Source organism: Polychytrium aggregatum (genome assembly GCF_025602895.1).
Source record: "Polychytrium aggregatum strain JEL109 chromosome Unknown BJ171scaffold_2, whole genome shotgun sequence".
Classification (NCBI taxonomy): domain Eukaryota; kingdom Fungi; phylum Chytridiomycota; class Chytridiomycetes; order Polychytriales; genus Polychytrium; species Polychytrium aggregatum.
Window position 1 is genome coordinate 1,336,084 of NW_026516204.1, and position 16,803 is coordinate 1,352,886.

Here is a 16,803-nt window from a genome sequence, read left to right on the forward strand (position 1 = left end):
GGATTCATGGCTCGGTGGACAGCCGCCGAGCAGTCGACACCGGCCGACCTGCTCCGGCGCCCCCTCCTCCTTCGGACCTTGAGCGGGATAAGCACGGCAAGCCTCCGTTAAGATCCAAGCACAGGTTCCGCCGGATTGTCCGGTGCGCTTGTTGCTCTGACGAGATTTCCCTCCGGCTGGGATTTCTTGTCCGCCTGGTGCCTCGTCCACCGCCGCCGTCCCGTCTGTGTGTCGGATTGGGCTCTCGAGGTGATCTTGGGGTGATCTTGGGGTGATCTTGGAGTGATCTTGGGGTGATCTCGAGGAAGCCAAGCGATGAATCCGCATGCAAGCGACAGACCCAGACGGCCACCGTTCGGCGTGTGAGCAATGAAAGGCGATCACTTGAGGGAGGGGATATGACCATGGTTATACATGTCCTTCTCCAACATATCATCACTACAAGGCCATTGGGCACCATTCTCGCCCTGACATCAGCTAGATGCACCTCGAGCCATGAGATCAACACTGCGCGAGCTTCCAGCTACAAGTGCTGGCTCGACTTGATACTTTCAGATGCCATCACCGTCAAATGGCACTGATATCCTCGCTTTCATCCGACTTCTCACGCTCGCATTCTCATGGCGGGAGATGCTGCATCTTGTCACCCTCCCCCGCAAGTCTCCCGGGCCAAGGGCGCGAGATCGAGCAGGCCCCTATCCTTCCGCAAGGCTCCTTGGCCCTGGCCGTTCGGGCCACTTGGGGCCCCGATGATCCCCCCCCCAATCGTCCCTCGATGGCTCAGATCCCCTGCAATGTATGCTGGCCTTATACTGAATTGCCATTTCGGCAGCCGCAGACTCAATTCGCTCCTGGAACTGGATCCGATTGACTATTTCGCGGACCCCTTGCCGATGGACCAGAGCCAAAACGTCAACTCGAGCTCACCCGGTCTTGATGTCCTCTCCCCAAGTTCCCCCAGCCTTGCTTCTCGGGATGCCCGCTCGGCCCCGTCCTCCCGCTCGATCTCGTCCTTCCGCTGGCCAGCTCTGCCCCCGGCCTGCGATCGTGCGCTTTTGGGCGGGCTGTCGCTGGCGCGTCTGCTCGAAAGCAGGGTGTCTGCCGATACAGTCGTCGGATCGTTGGGTTGTCAGGGCCAGTAATGGCAGCAGAAGGGCCGGTCTTGAGCGGCACCCCATATCGTGGCGAATCATCTGCTGCGGGAATACCTGGCTGGGTCGGCCTTGCTTGTTCGCCCGCCGCCTGCCCCCATCCGGCTGGGCGGGCGCTGACTTGAGGGACTCGCGACGGTGGTCCGACTGGATCATGAACGGAGGACAGTGAATCGGTGTCAGCCCGGACAGCCGCTGCTGTCGGCCATGGTGGTCTGGCCAGCACATCGACTCCATTCAGTCAGTGCCCGAACATTAGCGAAAGCTATGCGGTTCCGTCAGCACCAGCGGAAATTCACCCGATGCCCGAATCAAAGCTGCCAGCATCGGGGCGGAGGGCAACGGCGCCTATTGTCTCGGTAAGCTGCGTCCGGGAAGATCAGCCCTCTTGGAAATGGGGGATTCATACCCAAACTGCTGTGGTTGGTCCAAAGTGCGCCCCTGCCGAGTCTGCCATGGCCGGCAGCCAGCCATTCCGATCGGCCAGTCGCTCCCAGCAGCCAGCCATTCCGATCGGCCAGTCGCTCCCAGCAGCCAGCCATTCCGATCAGCCCGAGAGAGACGATGCATCTGTCGTCGTTCCAGCATGCCGCACCGATTTCCTCGAGCTGTTCCACAAAGCCCCACCAGAATCTGGTCCTCACGTGTTCCCTCGGCCTCGGCTGGATCCGGCTGCAGTCGGGTCGATCGCGCTGCGCCACGGTCTAACTTTTTTTGTCGTTTTTTTCGAGCGTCTGGGGAGCAAGAAAACCCGCCAGAAACGCAAGGTCAGGCCCGTCGTCGCCCAACGATTGCTCTGGACTGCTCGGATCAGCCAGCCGGACAAGCTCGATTTCGCCAAGAGCCGCTCGCCAAAGGACACCGCTGAGCATCCCTTCTCCCCACACCAAGCTCTCACAACCCTCCTCCTCCCGTCTCTGCATCATGGCCAAAGTGATCTCCACTGCCGAACTCGCCCAAGAGAGAGTCAATCTCGAGGGTCTGGAAGAATGGCAGGTCGAGTCCGTTCCCCTGAAGACCGTCCAGCTTGATCCCCTCACCATCCTCAAGATCGTCAAGCACACCCGGGACAACTACCCCGTCCCAGCCGTTGGCCAGCTCCTCGGCATCGACATTGCCGGCACCCTCGAGGTCACCAACTCGTTCCCCTACACCATCAACCAGAAGGAGGACGGCGGCGACGACCACGAGCACCGCGGCGGCGAGAACACCCAGCCCGACACCGACAGCTCCGATTACCAGCTCAAGATGCTGCGATGCCTCCGAAAACTCAACTACGACGCCAACACCGTCGGCTGGTACCAGTCGACCTCGATGGGCTCCTTCTGGAACCAGAACCTGATCGAGTCGCAGCTCAGCTACCAGCGTGCCTTTGCCCAGTCCGTCGTCATCATCTACGACCCCACCCGCACCTCGCAGGGCAACCTTTCGCTGCGTGCCATGCGACTCACCGACGCCTTCATGGAGATCTACAAGGAGCAAAAGTTCACCATGGAGACCCTGGCCAAGAACCACATCACGCCCTCGTCCGTCTTTGAGACCCTGCCGATCGAGATCCGAAACTCGCATCTTTTGAACGCGCTCCTCCGGCAGCTCGACGAAGCCGCCCTTCCCTCGCCGTCCCTCTCGCACGCCCTGCAGTCGCCCGCCTCCTCCTTCCGCTCGCGCATCCCGGCCGCGCACTCGTCCTTGACCCCCAACGCCGATAACCTGGAGCTTGGCCTCGAAAACTACCTGGAGAAGCATCTCGAATACCTCGGCGAGACCGTGGAGGAGTATGGCCAGGAGCAGTGGAGATGGCACGCCTGGCACCGAAACTTCCAAAAGGAGCAGCAGCGAGCCAACCAGGCCGTCCAGAAGAAACGGCAAGAGAACGCCGCGCGTCTGGCATCGGGAGCCGACGCCATCTACTCGGAGGAGGATCTGGCAGCCACCGCCAACCCGCTTTCGCTCCAAAAGATCCAGGCCTCGGAGCCCAGCCGCCTCGAGTCGCTCATCATCACCAACCAGATCGACACCTACTGCAAACAGATCAACCAGTTCTCGGGCCCGGGGCTGGCCAAAATGTACCTGACCAAGGCCATCCAGAGAAAGTGATCCCTATCGTCTTGGCGGAGGCGGAGGTGAAGATGATGCGGGAACGCTGACGTTCGCAGACTCGGGCGTCGTGCTCGCCATTGGATTCTGTCTCGGCCCAATCCAGCGACAGCAGCATCTATATGTGTAAGTCGAGCAGCCTTATACATTCCGTTCCATCCCATCCGACCCCGTCCCATCCCGCCGCACATCTGCGCAGAGCTAGATGCTTGTGTCCAAGAAGAGGGATCTCCCTTGGCTGTCGCACTAACCTATCGATCTCTCGTGGTGGATGGCTGCTCCTTCCGTGCCCGCATTCCCCATCCACCCAACCGTGTGGTTCATTGGATCGATGGCGCTCGCACCAGATATTTACAGCATCGGGGGCATCCTGGGTATTGATATTGGTCAACATTGTTACTTTTTTTTGCCTGAATACACACCCATCGCAATCTCCATTTCACAGCGCGCTGGATCCGTCGGCATATCTGTTGCGTGCATTCGCTCCTCCATCTTTCCCCCCTCCTTCTCGCTCATGAGAACATGAAGGCGGCTGGCATACGCAGCCTTGGTTTGCATCCCCAGGCCCTTCGATGAAGCCTGGGTGTGTGTGTGGGCCGGCACAGCAGGAGACCGGTCCCTCGTTCCGGCCATCCAGAAATCTCCGATGTCGCTCATCCATCGCGAGCAGTGATCTTAGATCAACAGACCCGCAGCGCCGATCCACCGCCGTGGTGCATTCCCTCAATCGACCACCTGGCCCTCGATCGCTTGCATGAACTCCCAGCAGAGCAGTACCAGCGACCTGGACATCCAAACTGGTGCCCAGGACCGCAGTCTAGCCGCCGACACCAGAACCACCGCTGCCAACGCAACCAACCAGCCCGAACCCGAACCCGAGCCCGAGCCCGAGGTCCTCATTGTTGGCGGCCTCAAGCTTTTCGTCTTTGGCTTGGATCAGCTCCGGGCCAAGCATCGGGTCGGCGACTTTCCGTCCGTGAGCGTCTGTTTCTTTGCTCATGGTCGCAAATGTAAGTTCCTGACCAAGACAATGTGCCTCGACAAATCAAGCCTGTTGCGCTGGTTGCTGTATCGATAGAATCAACACATTGGGCACAAGTAGATCCCTATCAGGATGGATGGCCTGCTATCTTCGAATCCACATCCACATCCACATGCTCCTGCATCTCAGCCATGGGCAAATCGCTGACGCCTGGGCTTCCTATCCCTGTCTCACTAGCCTCCCCAAACAAATACTTCAAGTTCTGCATGCGACTATGCCAGGACCCCTTCGGCAGCAACAATAGCCACAGCGCCGAGTCAGGTCGCCAGAGTGGCAACCACCACGTCATCGCCGTCGCCGTCGAGCAACGCAACCACGGCTCGCGGCTCCTGAGCGACCTGCAGAATGAATCCTGGAAGGCCGGCAACGACCGGCACTGCTACGATATGTGGGCGATCCAATACGGCACCGCCTGCGACCTCTCCTATCTCATCGACGTCCTTCCGTTCTTCCTGCCGCCCGAGACGGGGGCCATCTGGCGTTGGATCGTCGTCGGTGTTAGTCTCGGCGGTCACTCGACCCTCCTTGCCATGGCCAAAGGTGAGCCGAGCCCAGCCATCGTCCAGTCATCGTCCAGTCATCGCCCAGTCATCGCCCAGCCATCGCCCTGATCACCGTCCAGCCATCCTGAGGACCGCCTCCGACAGCCAGCCGCGATGATGACCGATCCGCGTCTAACTATAGCAACTGCTCCTCCTCGGCTTGCTCTTCTCCATTCCACTCGCTCTCTCGCACTCCCCTCAAGATGAACGCATCAAGATCGGTATCAGCATTATTGGGTGCGGCGACTACAGCAGCCTCATGAACTACCGAGCCAAGCGGTCCAAGACACCGATCCCGCCCGAGCATTACGAGGCAGCCCGTCTTTGTTGAGAGCCTCCGTCGCCACGATCCGGTGCATTTGCCATTGCAGTTCAAGGGCCGAAGCTTGCTCCTGCTCCACGGCGGTGACGACAAGCTCGTGCCGAGCAGCTGCAGCCAGGGATTCGTGCAGGAGCTCCGGTCCAAGGTCTATACTCGAGCCGGACCGCAGGAAGAAGGTGTGGCGGTCTTGGCCGACGATGCCGCCACCGGCAGACTCAAATGGATCGTTGAGCCGGGCGTGGGACACACTTGCAGCCCCTTCATGGAGGAGCAGAGCCAGCAATGGCTGTGGTCCAGCCTGTAACGACCAGCCGCCAGCGCCTCCGAAATGAAAGTTGCTGAACTGCAGGCCACCGGGCTGGGCAGCCCCCCATCGTCCACAGATCTCCACCGTGTCCTTGCACCTTGACGTCGCCGAGAGTGTGCGCTGCAGGGTGCTCCGGCAGCCCTGTTTCTCCCTTGCCTTCCCTTCCCTTGCCTTCCCTTCCCTTCCCTTCCCTTCCCTGGGCTGTCGCTGGCGTGGTGTGGTTGTTGAGTCCATGTCCAGGACCAACGCGATCCACGTGATCGCGCAGCTTCTGGATTTTTTCTTTTCGGAGCCGTCACCACCGCCCACACCCTCCTCCGCCAGCAATCGAGCGCCGTTGCCTCGGCTGGATGTCTGCAACTTGATGATCGAGTCGATCGAACGTCTGAGCGAGCAATACCAGGTGCGCTTTCGCTCTGCCGCCGCCGCTGCCGTCGCATTTGGTGCTGTGTCATGCCAGGGCTGCCGCCGCTGCCAGATCTTTCCTGCATGAGCGGGAGCGGCTCCTCGTGACAAGCGGAGAGCGATGCCGGCAGCACCCAACGTCTGGCCTGGAGCTGCTCGACAGTAGCCAAGACCACTCCATGAGTCTTGGGCAGTAGCAAGGGCAGGCATGGGCTCGCTCGCTGGTCCATCGCTTTCGGCCAGCAGGCTGTGGTGCCTTGGCTGACAATTTCGCTGATATGGTTGCTGAGAACCCAAGCACATCCGGGCCGGGCATCTGACCGAGCAGAGATCGCTCTCTAATCAACATCGCTTTGTTTCCTTGGGCGGCTCGCGGGCACATTCCGACAGAGACTTGACAACAGTGTCGCTCCTAGCCGCCACGATTGGATAACACGCATTCATGGCCATTGCCTCCGTTCTCCACTCCTGGAAACTCTGTCGCACCTGCTCCGTCATCAGCCGTCTGCCTTCTTTGCGCGACCTGCTTCGTTTGCAATCCGCAAGGCTCGTTGAATCTCGTACCATGAGCGACCAGCCCTACCGGCGCTACTACAGCCCCACCCCGTATGACTTTCGGAGCTCGTCTCCATATCCTCAGCACGTCACCGACGATGCCCATTCCCAGCCTCCCGAGCATCCTGCCCGCGGCGGTCCGTCGCCGCTGCCTCCCCAGGCCTCGGAATATTACTTCCAGCAGCAGCAGCAGCAGCAGCAGCAGCAGCAGCAAAGCTATCCAGCCGGAGCCTACTACCACCCCAACTCGATGTATGCCTATCGCCCTCCGGCTTCATATGCTGCATCATACGAATCGTTCCGGTCCCACTCACCTAGCCCCACCCCGATGCAACCGGGCTTCCACCAGCACGCCTATCACTATGCCTATCCGTATGGAGCCACGCCGCATCCCAACCCGGCCGTCTACATGCAGTCGCAACAGCTACATACAGGTGGGACTGATATGGCCCGTGCTCGGCAGCGACCGTCTCTAGAGTCTCCAGTTGAGCCTGAGCCCGAGCCCGAACCCGAACCCGAGCCCACCAAGAGAAGCAATCCGCCCCCAAAGGCCAGCAACGCTCGCTCCAAGGCATCCCGCAACCGTAATCCGCGCGAGCCCCCGTCCTCGCCCTCAACTTCCTCTCCGTCGCCGTCCCCGTCGCAGTCGGTTTCTGCCGAGAGCGATGGACTCGCCAAGAGCCGGGCTGTCGTGCAGACCTACTATGCTCTCTTCGGAAGCAGCCCCAAGGTCGAGATCGTGAACCGCCCACATCCCAACAAGCCCAACGGCGAGTTTGTTGGCTTGCTCCGGCTCCCAGTTCGGCAAAAGAGCCCCGTCCTCATCGAGGTTGCTGCCCGAAACAAGAAGCTGGCTCGTTCGTTGGTTTTGCAGAAAGCCTCGCGCTACATCGAGAGCCTCGCCGATTCAGCCGATCTCCAGACCAAGACTGGGCGCAAGCTCACGCATCATCTGCAAGCCCATAGCCCGAGCCCGAGCCCTTCCCGATCGGGTGGGCATCCCCGACAACACGGCGACCCGTCCCGCTCGGGTCGATCCAAGGGTCGCCATGAGCGCAAGCCCGAGCACCGCATCTACTTTGAGACCAGGCCCCCTGTCCGCGACGCCTCGCTGGTCCTGCCGCCGAACCCGAACGAGTTTGTGGAAAAGAAGTTTGTCGAGTTTTACTGCGGGCGGACCAAGCAGCCTGTGCCCGAGCCCACGTACCACCACATTCACATCGAGAAGGGCTCATTCCTGTGGGGCGTGCAGATGCTGCTCCCACAGCATTCCCTTGGCGAGCTGTCGATTTCGCAAGTCCACGCCGTGGCAACCCACCGACAAAAGGGCGAAGCGCTGCGCCTTGCATACCGCGATCTGGCCGCCCGCATTCTGGATGCAACGCCCTCGGTGGTCCCCGAGGCCTTCAGCATCCACAGCATCCCCTTCAAGAAGCGGCTGCAGGATATGCTCGACAACCCCATTGTCGCCGATCTGCCCGATGACCTGGCCAAGCAGGCACAAGAGTTTTTACGCAGTATCGATAGCAAGACGTTTGTGTCGGCACTGCCCACGACCCAGTCGAGCTCGAGTGGCCTGAGCTTTGGAGCCTCCCAGGCCTGGGAAGACAATGAGCCAGCCCGCCCGCTCGCAAAGCCCATCCTGCCGATCGAGATTCCCGTTCCGGACGCTGTACAGGCCTCGACGTTGCCCATTGCACCGCAGTACCAACAAATCATTGCCTCGATCGAGAGCAACCCCGTTACAATCATCGCAGCCGAGACCGGCGCCGGCAAAACCACACAGATTCCGCAGTATATCCTCCAGCACTTTGCCGAGAAGCAGCGGCTGTCCTCCAACCAAAGCGCAGCTGGCCGCGCGCCGAGCATCGTCTGTACACAACCCAGACGCATTGCTGCCATTTCGGTGGCCCAGCGAGTCGCGGAGGAGCGTGGTGAGACGCTGGGCCGTCGCAGCGCTGTCGGCTATCAAGTGCGTTTCGACGAGGTTCGGCCGACATCTAATCCCAAGGTTGGACAACTCGGTACGTATACCAGAGCCAGCTCTGCGTCTCGCATACCCATAGCTTGCGCATCGATCCGAGGCACGAACTGACTCCCACCGTCTCCCGTTGCTTGGATGTCACCTGCGCCAATGTCACCGATCCCTCACCAAATCATGTCCATCAGTGTTTTGCACATCCGGCATCCTTCTCCGCCGCATCCAGACCAATCCTTCCCTGGACGGCATTAGCCACATCATCTTGGACGAAGTACACGAGCGAGATCTGGTATGGCGGCCACAGCTGTTCCTGTTCAGGCGAGGCAGTGTTTGGGCAACAGTCCACTCGTCCTTTGAGGCCCAGCACCAGCATACGCAATGAATCGGCTCCTTAGGCGTGAAGAGAGCGGCTACCACAAGTTCTAGATCACTGGCCTGTGCAGGCCGTCCATAATGGAGCTGGCGTTGCTGATTGCGCCCCTGCATCGGACCTCCTATGACCGTGAATCTAACCTGACCCTGCTGCCCTCCTTCTGACAGAACACCGATATCCTCCTGATCATTCTGAGAAACTTGTTGAATCGTCGGTCGGATTTGAAGTTGATTCTAATGTCTGCCACGGCAGACACGGTGCTCTTCCAGGAGTATTTCAAGGGATTCGGCCTTGTCAACGGCGCCCATCGCCATCCGCCTGTCCTGAGTATCCCTGGCCGTGTCTTCCCCGTCACAGAACACTCGCTCGAAGATGTTGTGGACATGATCGAGCGATCGCCCTATTCCTCCGCCCTCAAGGCAAAGTCCACCCATCACTATATTGATGTAGCCTTCAACTCAAGCTACCGCCCAACCCGGAGCCATCATAACGAGCCCGACCTCCCCGTCGAGTTGGTGGAGTCTCTTATCTGCCACATCTGCTCTCGTGGCGAGGAAGGCGCCATCTTGGTGTTCTTGCCTGGGTGGAGTGAGATCGACGCTGTAAACAATCTGCTCAAGCGGGATGCCTACCGTCTTGGCTTCAACAACCCAGACAAATTTCGGATACATACCCTGCACTCGTCGATGCCGCCGTCGGCTCAGCGGGATGTCTTTGTTCGCCCGCCTCAGGGCACGCGCAAGATCATCCTGAGTACCAACATTGCCGAGACCTCGATCACGGTTCGTCCATGATGCATCTGCTCGCTTTGGGGGCGCTACCTGATTGTGCTGCATCGTTTGGCAGCAACTATCGATCCCCGAGACGTCCTCACACTTTGGCACTGCAGTTTGCTTCTCCCGCGCATGCGGCCAACTTCAGACATAAAAGAGAGAAGGGTGCCAGATACACAGGCACCCAGGCACCCAGGTGTATACCCATGGCTTTATGGCTCTTTTACTGACTTTGCGCTATATATACACACTCTGCCCAACCACAATCCGGTGTTATCCACTCATGAAATACTGTCACGCTCCGGTTTCAAGATCAATGATGTGGTCTTTGTGATCGACTCGGCCAAGGCTCGTATCAACATCTACGATCCCCAGCGACGGATCACATCACTCAACCCCGTATGGTGTAGCCAGTCTAACGTCAAGCAGGTGCGTACTCCAACACGTTTTGGAATTCTGTGATGCAGCATTCACGAGCGGTCATAGGGGAGATGGGCTGTCGTGAGAGTACAGAAGTGGCTGGGATCGATTGTGTCGCGCTGGACAGTGTGAAAGTGCTAGAATGCAAACTGACACGTACCTCACTTGCAGAGAAAGGGACGCGCTGGAAGATGTCAAAGCGGATTCTACTACTCACTGGCTTCACGACGACAAAAGGAGAGTCTACAGGCCTCCATCTCGCCCGAGATGCTGCGTGTTGATTTGCAGTCAACTTGTTTGAAGATTAAGGCACTCGGGTTTTCCGAGCCAATCGCACGCATCTTAGAATGTGCCCCCGAGCCACCTCCGCGACGCAACATCAATACGGCCATCGCCGAGCTCAAACTCCTCGGGGCCCTGTCGGCCAACGAAGACCTCACCTCGCTCGGGCTGCTGCTTTGCGATATGCCCGTCGATCCCTGGATCGGAAAAATGGTGGTTCACGGAGCCATTTTCCGCTGCCTCGACCCGATTCTGACGATCGCAGCGATCATCGAAACCGGCCGCGGAATCTACTCGATCCATCCCGCCGAGAAGGAGCAGGCCCGCAAACATATCTTCCGCAACTTTGCGCGAGGCTCCGAGAGCGACCAGGTGGCGGCCCTGAATGCCTTCAACATGTTCCTTGAAGCCGAACAAGAGCGCCGAGGATCCGAGTTTGCCTACAGCAACTACTTGCATCTCGTGAGCCTTCAGACGATGAAAAAGACACGCATTCAGCTTCTCAAGGCGCTCGAGGACTCGGGTATCGTGCGCAGGAGCAGTTCCTGGTCGCCAGGGCAGATTCCCATCGGGCAAACCGGCGGAAAAGATGTCAATATCAACAGCGACAACATGGGGCTGGTCCGCGCTGTGCTGGGCAGCAGTCTCTTCCCCAACGTTGCTGAGGTCATGGATCGCGACGTCTATCGCGGTCGTGCCTTTGAAAAGATGCGTATGCCCTCAGGCAGCGTGCTCAAGTGGCGATCCAGCGATGATGGATCCTCGAGTGGGACTGCAGCTCGGCGCACCGAGCCGCCACAAAGCAAACAGACCGCACAATCGACTGCATACGGCGCAGCCGGCTTCCGAGAGGGTCAGTCCACGGTCCGGACGCTTGACACGAACGACGTCCTCGATATCGATGACGATGATGATGATTCGGTCTCGGACCTGCAGGACTTGGACGATGGCGGCGACACTGCCAACGACATAATGGAGACCAAACCCCTGCCGGCTCGACTGGTTTGCTACCAAGAGCGCCATCAAGTCGACGACATGGTGTTGATGCGTAATACCGTCAAGGCCGAACCACTGGCGCTCCTGCTTCTGACCCGCACCGAGTACCAAACGACACCCAAATTCGAGATGGGCAACAGCGGCAAGATCTACCTGGATGGATGGCTCGGCATTGCCCTCGGCTCGAATCTGAAGGCTGAGACCCTGGCGACCCTGCGAAACCACATCCAAAACTACTGCGAGTGGCTCATCAGCGAGAATCTAAACAAGGGCAACAAAACAGAGCGCATTCTCGAGAATGTAACCCAGAGTCGTGCCCCAAGCTCGTCCAGAGGTTCATCCCGATCAACATTGACACTCGGTCCTTCGCAGATCCGTCAGAAAGGCGAGAGCCTTGTGTCAATCGTGGCTGAGGCAGTAAAGTCATCCTAGCGGGGCTCGGTTGTCATCCATTGCGCAACGAGGCGGCCATGCTCTCGTCCGTGACCAAGTAACATTCCAAATTCACACCGTAGACCCACCATGCCACATCCAACATCACACAAGCACACCTTACGACAAGCACCCGCACTTTCATCTTTGGCCTGACATTGTCGGTGTTTCGCGTCAGACACATCATCTAAGCACTGACTTGAACTGAAATAGACTGTTAGCTCCGGGAGTTCGAACCCTGTCCCTGCTTCGTTTGGATAATATGCTTGGAAAACAGGATCAGGAACTGAGACGGGACGAGCTCCAGTATCAGGAATATGAATTCCCATGTGGCTGGGTTCTGAAGTGTTGTCGCAGCTCTGAATCCGGTCGGTGACGCTTTGATGCGCGAGGAACCCAGGAACACTCACCAAAGGGAGGGGGGGTTGCCGATATACAAATTTGTGGAAGAACGAGCGTTGGCGACGCTTGATGTTATCCGATGCTTTGGTATATCTCGCAATCACTTCATTAGCCACACTCGTCCATTTGCTCGATATCTTACGATAAGTCAATAAGAATCTTGTTCCATCACAAGGGATGCTCCACCGCGCGACGATGACAACGGATCCCGTCGAGGGTGCGGGATCGAGTGGGCGGGATCGAGTGGGCGGGATCGAGTGGGCGGGATCGAGTGGGGAAGCAAATCCAGTGCATATTCAGTGCATACCCAGTACATATCCAGTACATATCCAGTGCATATCCAGTGCATATCCAGTGTATATCCAGTGCATACCCAGTGTATATCCAGTGCATATCCAAGTCGAGCCCCCACACCGGCAGCCATGGTGCTGGCCTCCGATGCTGCTGGGAGGTTGCATTTGCATCTGATGGCGCTGCGCCAGTCGCACTGCTCCCGTTACAGGCCGTGTGTCTGAATGACAAAGGGATCGACACTGATTGTCGCAGACGGTGAGAGACATCGACGACACAAACGGCGGTGTTGACAAAGGATTCGCAATAGATGCAACAGACAGACGCATCAGACAGACGCAGCAGATAGACGTAGAGCCGAACAACACCTTCGGGGTCAACCACGAAGACGGCAATGGCAATGACAATGGCAATGGCAGTTGCAGACCGGGCCAGAACAACAGAAGCGATGCGGAGGAAAACAAAAGCAAATGCCGCCTCCCGGGATCGAACCGGGTGCCTTAAGATCTTCAGTCTTACGCTCTCCCAGATGAGCTAAGGCGGCTTAGCATCGCCGTAATCCAGATGACACTCACGAAACCACATCAACCATCATACCAAACACGTCACATCAAGGCAACATGCCAAACAAACCATATTAAAGCCGTCATCAATCACGACGGAGCCATAGGTATGATACACACCGCACACCGCACACCGCACACTGCACACTGCACACTGCACACTGCACACTGCACACTGCACACTGCACACTACACACTGCACACCGCACACGGTGCAGCGATGAGGCCAATCGATATGCGGGCACTCTGGCATTGGCCCGAGGACGCCAATGTGATTTGGAATCTATGATCTGAACCAATGCGGCGCGCGGCTCGACATTCCCGGCCCGAAGCCATAGACAAACCGAGGCACAGAGGCACATCGAGACACACCAAGTCACAGAGGCACACCAAAGCCCAGAAGCACCCTGAGCGCATACCTCAAACGGTGGCGGATGTATTGGGCACAGAGACAGCTCGGACAGCAGCTGTCGTCCACATCACATCCCTCCAAAACTTTTGACCACGAGCGAAAGAAAACAAAGAAAGGAAGAGAAAGAAAGGTCGTGGCCACCACACAGAATCAAAAGGCAACAAGCCACCACAATCACAGACATTGAACATTTGTGCGAGCACAATCAGAGGACAAGAGTGATTCGGCAGGTGTTGGAGGCAAAGGGCCGTTGAGGGAAACTCGACAGTGCGGGCTCCCCCTCCAGCGCAAAATCGGATTCAAGATTGGATTCAAGATTGGATTCAAGATTGGTCTCAAGATTGGTCTCAAGATTGGATTCAAGGCTTCAAAGGTGAAATGGAGTTGTCGAGGAAATGGAGTTGTCGAGGAAATGGAGTTGTCGAGGAAATCGAGCCTTGGCGGCTCAGGCGCATTCAAAGCGTTGGCCGAGAGCAGACCGATGGATGCCGCAACAAAGATGTTCGGCCCCTTCTGGAGCTGTCTTCACAGGAACTGCCGTCACAAATGGCGTGAGATGGCACTTGAGGCTCAGACGGCACCCTCGCAGCGCCACGAAACGTGAACTCTATCGCAATCAGGGGCCGGTGACTTACTTGAACACTGCCTTTGGCGTGACCGCGGCTCCCACGGTTCCCATGAGCCATCACTTTCTCCCACGGGCACTGCGGCTTCCCTTCGAGGATGAGTCGCTGTTATCACAGCCGCGGATGCTGCAGCTTGGGATCGATGATCTACCCGAGTTTGAATCCCAGCCGGCATTAGTTCGACCAGAATTATATGCATCGGGCGGACAGGAAGAGCCATTGGAATAGCCCTGGGCAAAGCCGGCTGAATAGCCATTTGTGTAGGCCTTGGTGTAGCCGTTCTGGTAGCTCTTTTTGGTCCCGTTGGAGGATCCGCCGCCGTACATTTCCATTTTCGACAGTTGAGAGGCTGGAGCGTCAATGAAGGACAGAGATGCCAGGTGGTCAGTGGGGTCGGCGTGATATTGCTCAAAGCTTGTGCAAACGGGAGCTGTGATGCATCAACAGCCGACAGGCGAGTCGGCGAACCAGCGATGGCTCACCAGAGACGAGATGAGGAACTTGGGTGTTGGTAGGATTGTTCCTGGGAACCAAGAGCCTCGGATGCCGATGGCAGGCTTAAATAGGGATCAGAGATGAAGATGATGCAGGTGACTGATCACGAGAAGCTCAGCGGCGCGACCGAGGAAGCTTCGAAACAGAGGCAGGGTCGGGATGCAGATATTGATGTGTTGATGTGTTGATGTGTTGATGTGTTGGTGTGCTGATGTGCTGATGTGCTGATGTGTTGATGTTTTCTGACGGCGGAAGGGTGTCCGGAAGTGGTGTGCATAATTACAGACAGTCCAACACAGCCTCTCGGCAGCCACATTATCACTGAGGCCCCCTGCCTCAAAGAAGAAACCAAGGAAGCGAGATTCAAGAGAAACAAAGAGATTGGCACTGCCGCTCTCCAGAAACGAGGCTGACCCCGGCCACCAAGCTCCCTGGCCAAAATCAACAGTCCACAAGGCCGGTCGACTTGACAGCCGCGACAACAGAGCGACTGGATGTTCGGGGCGATGACCCCGGATGCGGACGGACTCAGCTGCTGGAGCCTGGCCTCGGGGCAATGTCCCATGGACAGAGTACGGAGAGCACGGGGACAAGGTGTGCCTCTGTAGCCTCTATATCCCAACCCCATCGAAGAGGACGGGCTCATGGAAGCAATCCAGTTGATCGAGAGGAACGCATCCTGACTCGGTGCTCATGCCATCTCGATGAGGGAGGACCTTTGTATCCGCCGTTGGGTTGCAGGTGGACACTTTATTCAGACGGACACAATTCAGATGAACACAGTGCTCAGGTAGGTGGACACATCGAAACCCCCAATCCCCAATCCCCAATCTAGTCCAATCCAATCCAATCCAATCACGATCAGCAGCCAGACGTACGATTCGAGACCCAATCATGATTGGATTTGCATCAGGCTGCACACGACATAATCGGGTTTGTCCAGAGGCAGTGGAGATTGTATGTTCAACAGTCGCAGACAAAGGCGTTGCGACATCGTGGTGCTGCGGTACATCGGTGTTGCGCCATCGCAGTATGGTGGTCTATTGGCGCTGTGGTGTTTCGGCGTTGCGGTCGCTGGGCATCGATGAACTGAATTCGACAAGAGGAGAGCCACGGGAGGGCTGAAGCACAGAGGCGGCGAGCGACGGACCAACGAAGGGTAGAGGAAGAATCGACAAGGATCAACGGGGATCAACGAAAGACCAACGAAGGGTAGAGGAAGAATTGACAAGGATTAACGGGGATCAACGGTGATGATACCAGATAAAGAAATGGGCGGCGATGGTGAGAACGACGGCGTTGACAATAACGTGCGATTGCAGCCACATTGGCAAAGGACTTGCACCAGCGGCAGCAGACAGCGGGCAGAGCAGACAGACGCAGTGCCGAAGAACACCTCTGGAACCAACTACGACGATGACGATAACGATAACGATAACGATAACGATAACGATAACGATAACGATAACGATAGCGATAACGATGGCAATGGCAGTTGCAGATCGGGCCAGAACAACAGAAGCGATGCGGAGGAAAACGAAAAGTAAATGCCGCCTCCCGGGATCGAACCGGGTGCCTTAAGATCTTCAGTCTTACGCTCTCCCAGATGAGCTAAGGCGGCTTAGCATCGTCGTAATCCAGATACCACCCACGACACCACATCAAGGCACGACACCAGACACGCTTCATCAAGGCAACATGCCAACAAACCATATTAAAGGCACGATCGATCTCGCCGAGCCGCGGACACGATCGACCACAACGCAGCGCAGCGCAATGGAGCCACGGCTGGCCACCGCTGACGCTTGGCAGCATCCGGGCGTGACGGCAACGGGAGCCGAGAGCGGTGGAGCAAAAGGGCTTCTCCGGGAATCGAACCCGGGACCACTCGCACCCTAAGCGAGTATGCTACCACTGTACCAAGAAGCCAGAGAGAGACGCTGCTGCGATGTTGGGTCGCTGCAGCCCCACCGACGCCGGCAGGACTCGAACCTGCGCAGGCAAAGCCTACTTGATTTCTAGTCAAGCTCCATAACCGCTCGGACACGGCGTCTGTTGATGGCGATATTTGCAGCGCCATAGTGTGCGCAACTGGGCGGCTGGGGAGTGTGATTCCTTGGAGGGGTCATTGTCCGATTGCTGCACCGCTGCCCGGGCCTCATCCTCGCTGCACAATCCATATCCTCTGCATATTTCACATTCTCTGCGTTACAAATACCCTCTGCGCAATTGATATCCTCCCGATTGCCGGTACGAGCCCCATCGCCTCAACCCGCAAACGCCAATGCTCGTTATATTGTGGCCGTGCTGATGCTACTGCTCGCTCATCAAACCTC

General features: G+C 57.7%; 3 protein-coding genes and 4 non-coding genes across 7 annotated transcripts; 3 read left to right on the forward strand and 4 right to left on the reverse strand.

Annotated features, from left to right (window-relative positions):
* The first annotated feature begins 1,912 nt into the window (after positions 1-1,912).
* BJ171DRAFT_487170 (uncharacterized protein) lies at positions 1,913-3,685 on the forward strand. Its single transcript, XM_053109258.1, has one exon. The coding sequence runs from the start codon at positions 2,076-2,078 to the stop codon at positions 3,246-3,248; it is 1,173 nt and encodes a 390-aa protein (XP_052971571.1). The 5' UTR covers positions 1,913-2,075; the 3' UTR covers positions 3,249-3,685.
* A 226-nt stretch (positions 3,686-3,911) lies between these two features.
* On the forward strand, positions 3,912-5,603 carry BJ171DRAFT_487171 (uncharacterized protein). The gene is made up of 4 exons (XM_053109259.1): positions 3,912-4,258; positions 4,468-4,830; positions 5,036-5,111; positions 5,146-5,603. The coding sequence occupies exons 1-4, from the start codon at positions 4,003-4,005 to the stop codon at positions 5,456-5,458; spliced, it is 1,008 nt and encodes a 335-aa protein (XP_052971572.1). The 5' UTR covers positions 3,912-4,002; the 3' UTR covers positions 5,459-5,603.
* Positions 5,604-6,671: 1,068 nt separating this feature from the next.
* On the forward strand, positions 6,672-11,678 carry BJ171DRAFT_471129 (P-loop containing nucleoside triphosphate hydrolase protein; the record flags this gene model as incomplete). The annotated part of the gene is made up of 5 exons (XM_053108595.1): positions 6,672-8,445; positions 8,591-8,691; positions 8,943-9,557; positions 9,861-9,977; positions 10,140-11,678. 5 exons carry the CDS (start codon positions 6,672-6,674, stop codon positions 11,676-11,678), a joined length of 4,146 nt encoding a protein of 1,381 aa, XP_052971573.1.
* A 1,164-nt stretch (positions 11,679-12,842) lies between these two features.
* Positions 12,843-12,915, reverse strand: BJ171DRAFT_t19. Its single transcript has one exon. It is a non-coding gene; the product is annotated as a tRNA-Phe (tRNA).
* A 3,100-nt stretch (positions 12,916-16,015) lies between these two features.
* Positions 16,016-16,088, reverse strand: BJ171DRAFT_t18. The gene has a single exon. It is a non-coding gene; the product is annotated as a tRNA-Phe (tRNA).
* Positions 16,089-16,324: 236 nt separating this feature from the next.
* Positions 16,325-16,396, reverse strand: BJ171DRAFT_t17. Its single transcript has one exon. It is a non-coding gene; the product is annotated as a tRNA-Pro (tRNA).
* Positions 16,397-16,438: 42 nt separating this feature from the next.
* BJ171DRAFT_t16 lies at positions 16,439-16,520 on the reverse strand. Its single transcript has one exon. It is a non-coding gene; the product is annotated as a tRNA-Ser (tRNA).
* Between the last annotated feature and the right edge of the window lie 283 nt (positions 16,521-16,803).

What these genes read in the sequence shown, in the direction of transcription:
- BJ171DRAFT_487170 (XM_053109258.1), top strand. Translation starts at nt 2,076, where the DNA reads ATGGCCAAAGTGATCTCCACTGCCGAACTCGCCCAAGAGAGAGTCAAT.
- BJ171DRAFT_487171 (XM_053109259.1), top strand. Translation starts at nt 4,003, where the DNA reads ATGAACTCCCAGCAGAGCAGTACCAGCGACCTGGACATCCAAACTGGT. An exon ending in CCTCCTTGCCATGGCCAAAG is followed by an intron (nt 4,831 to 5,035) that starts GTGAGCCGAGCC and finishes ACTCCCCTCAAG; the next exon opens with ATGAACGCATCAAGATCGGT. An exon ending in ATGAACTACCGAGCCAAGCG is followed by an intron (nt 5,112 to 5,145) that starts GTCCAAGACACC and finishes GAGCATTACGAG; the next exon opens with GCAGCCCGTCTTTGTTGAGA.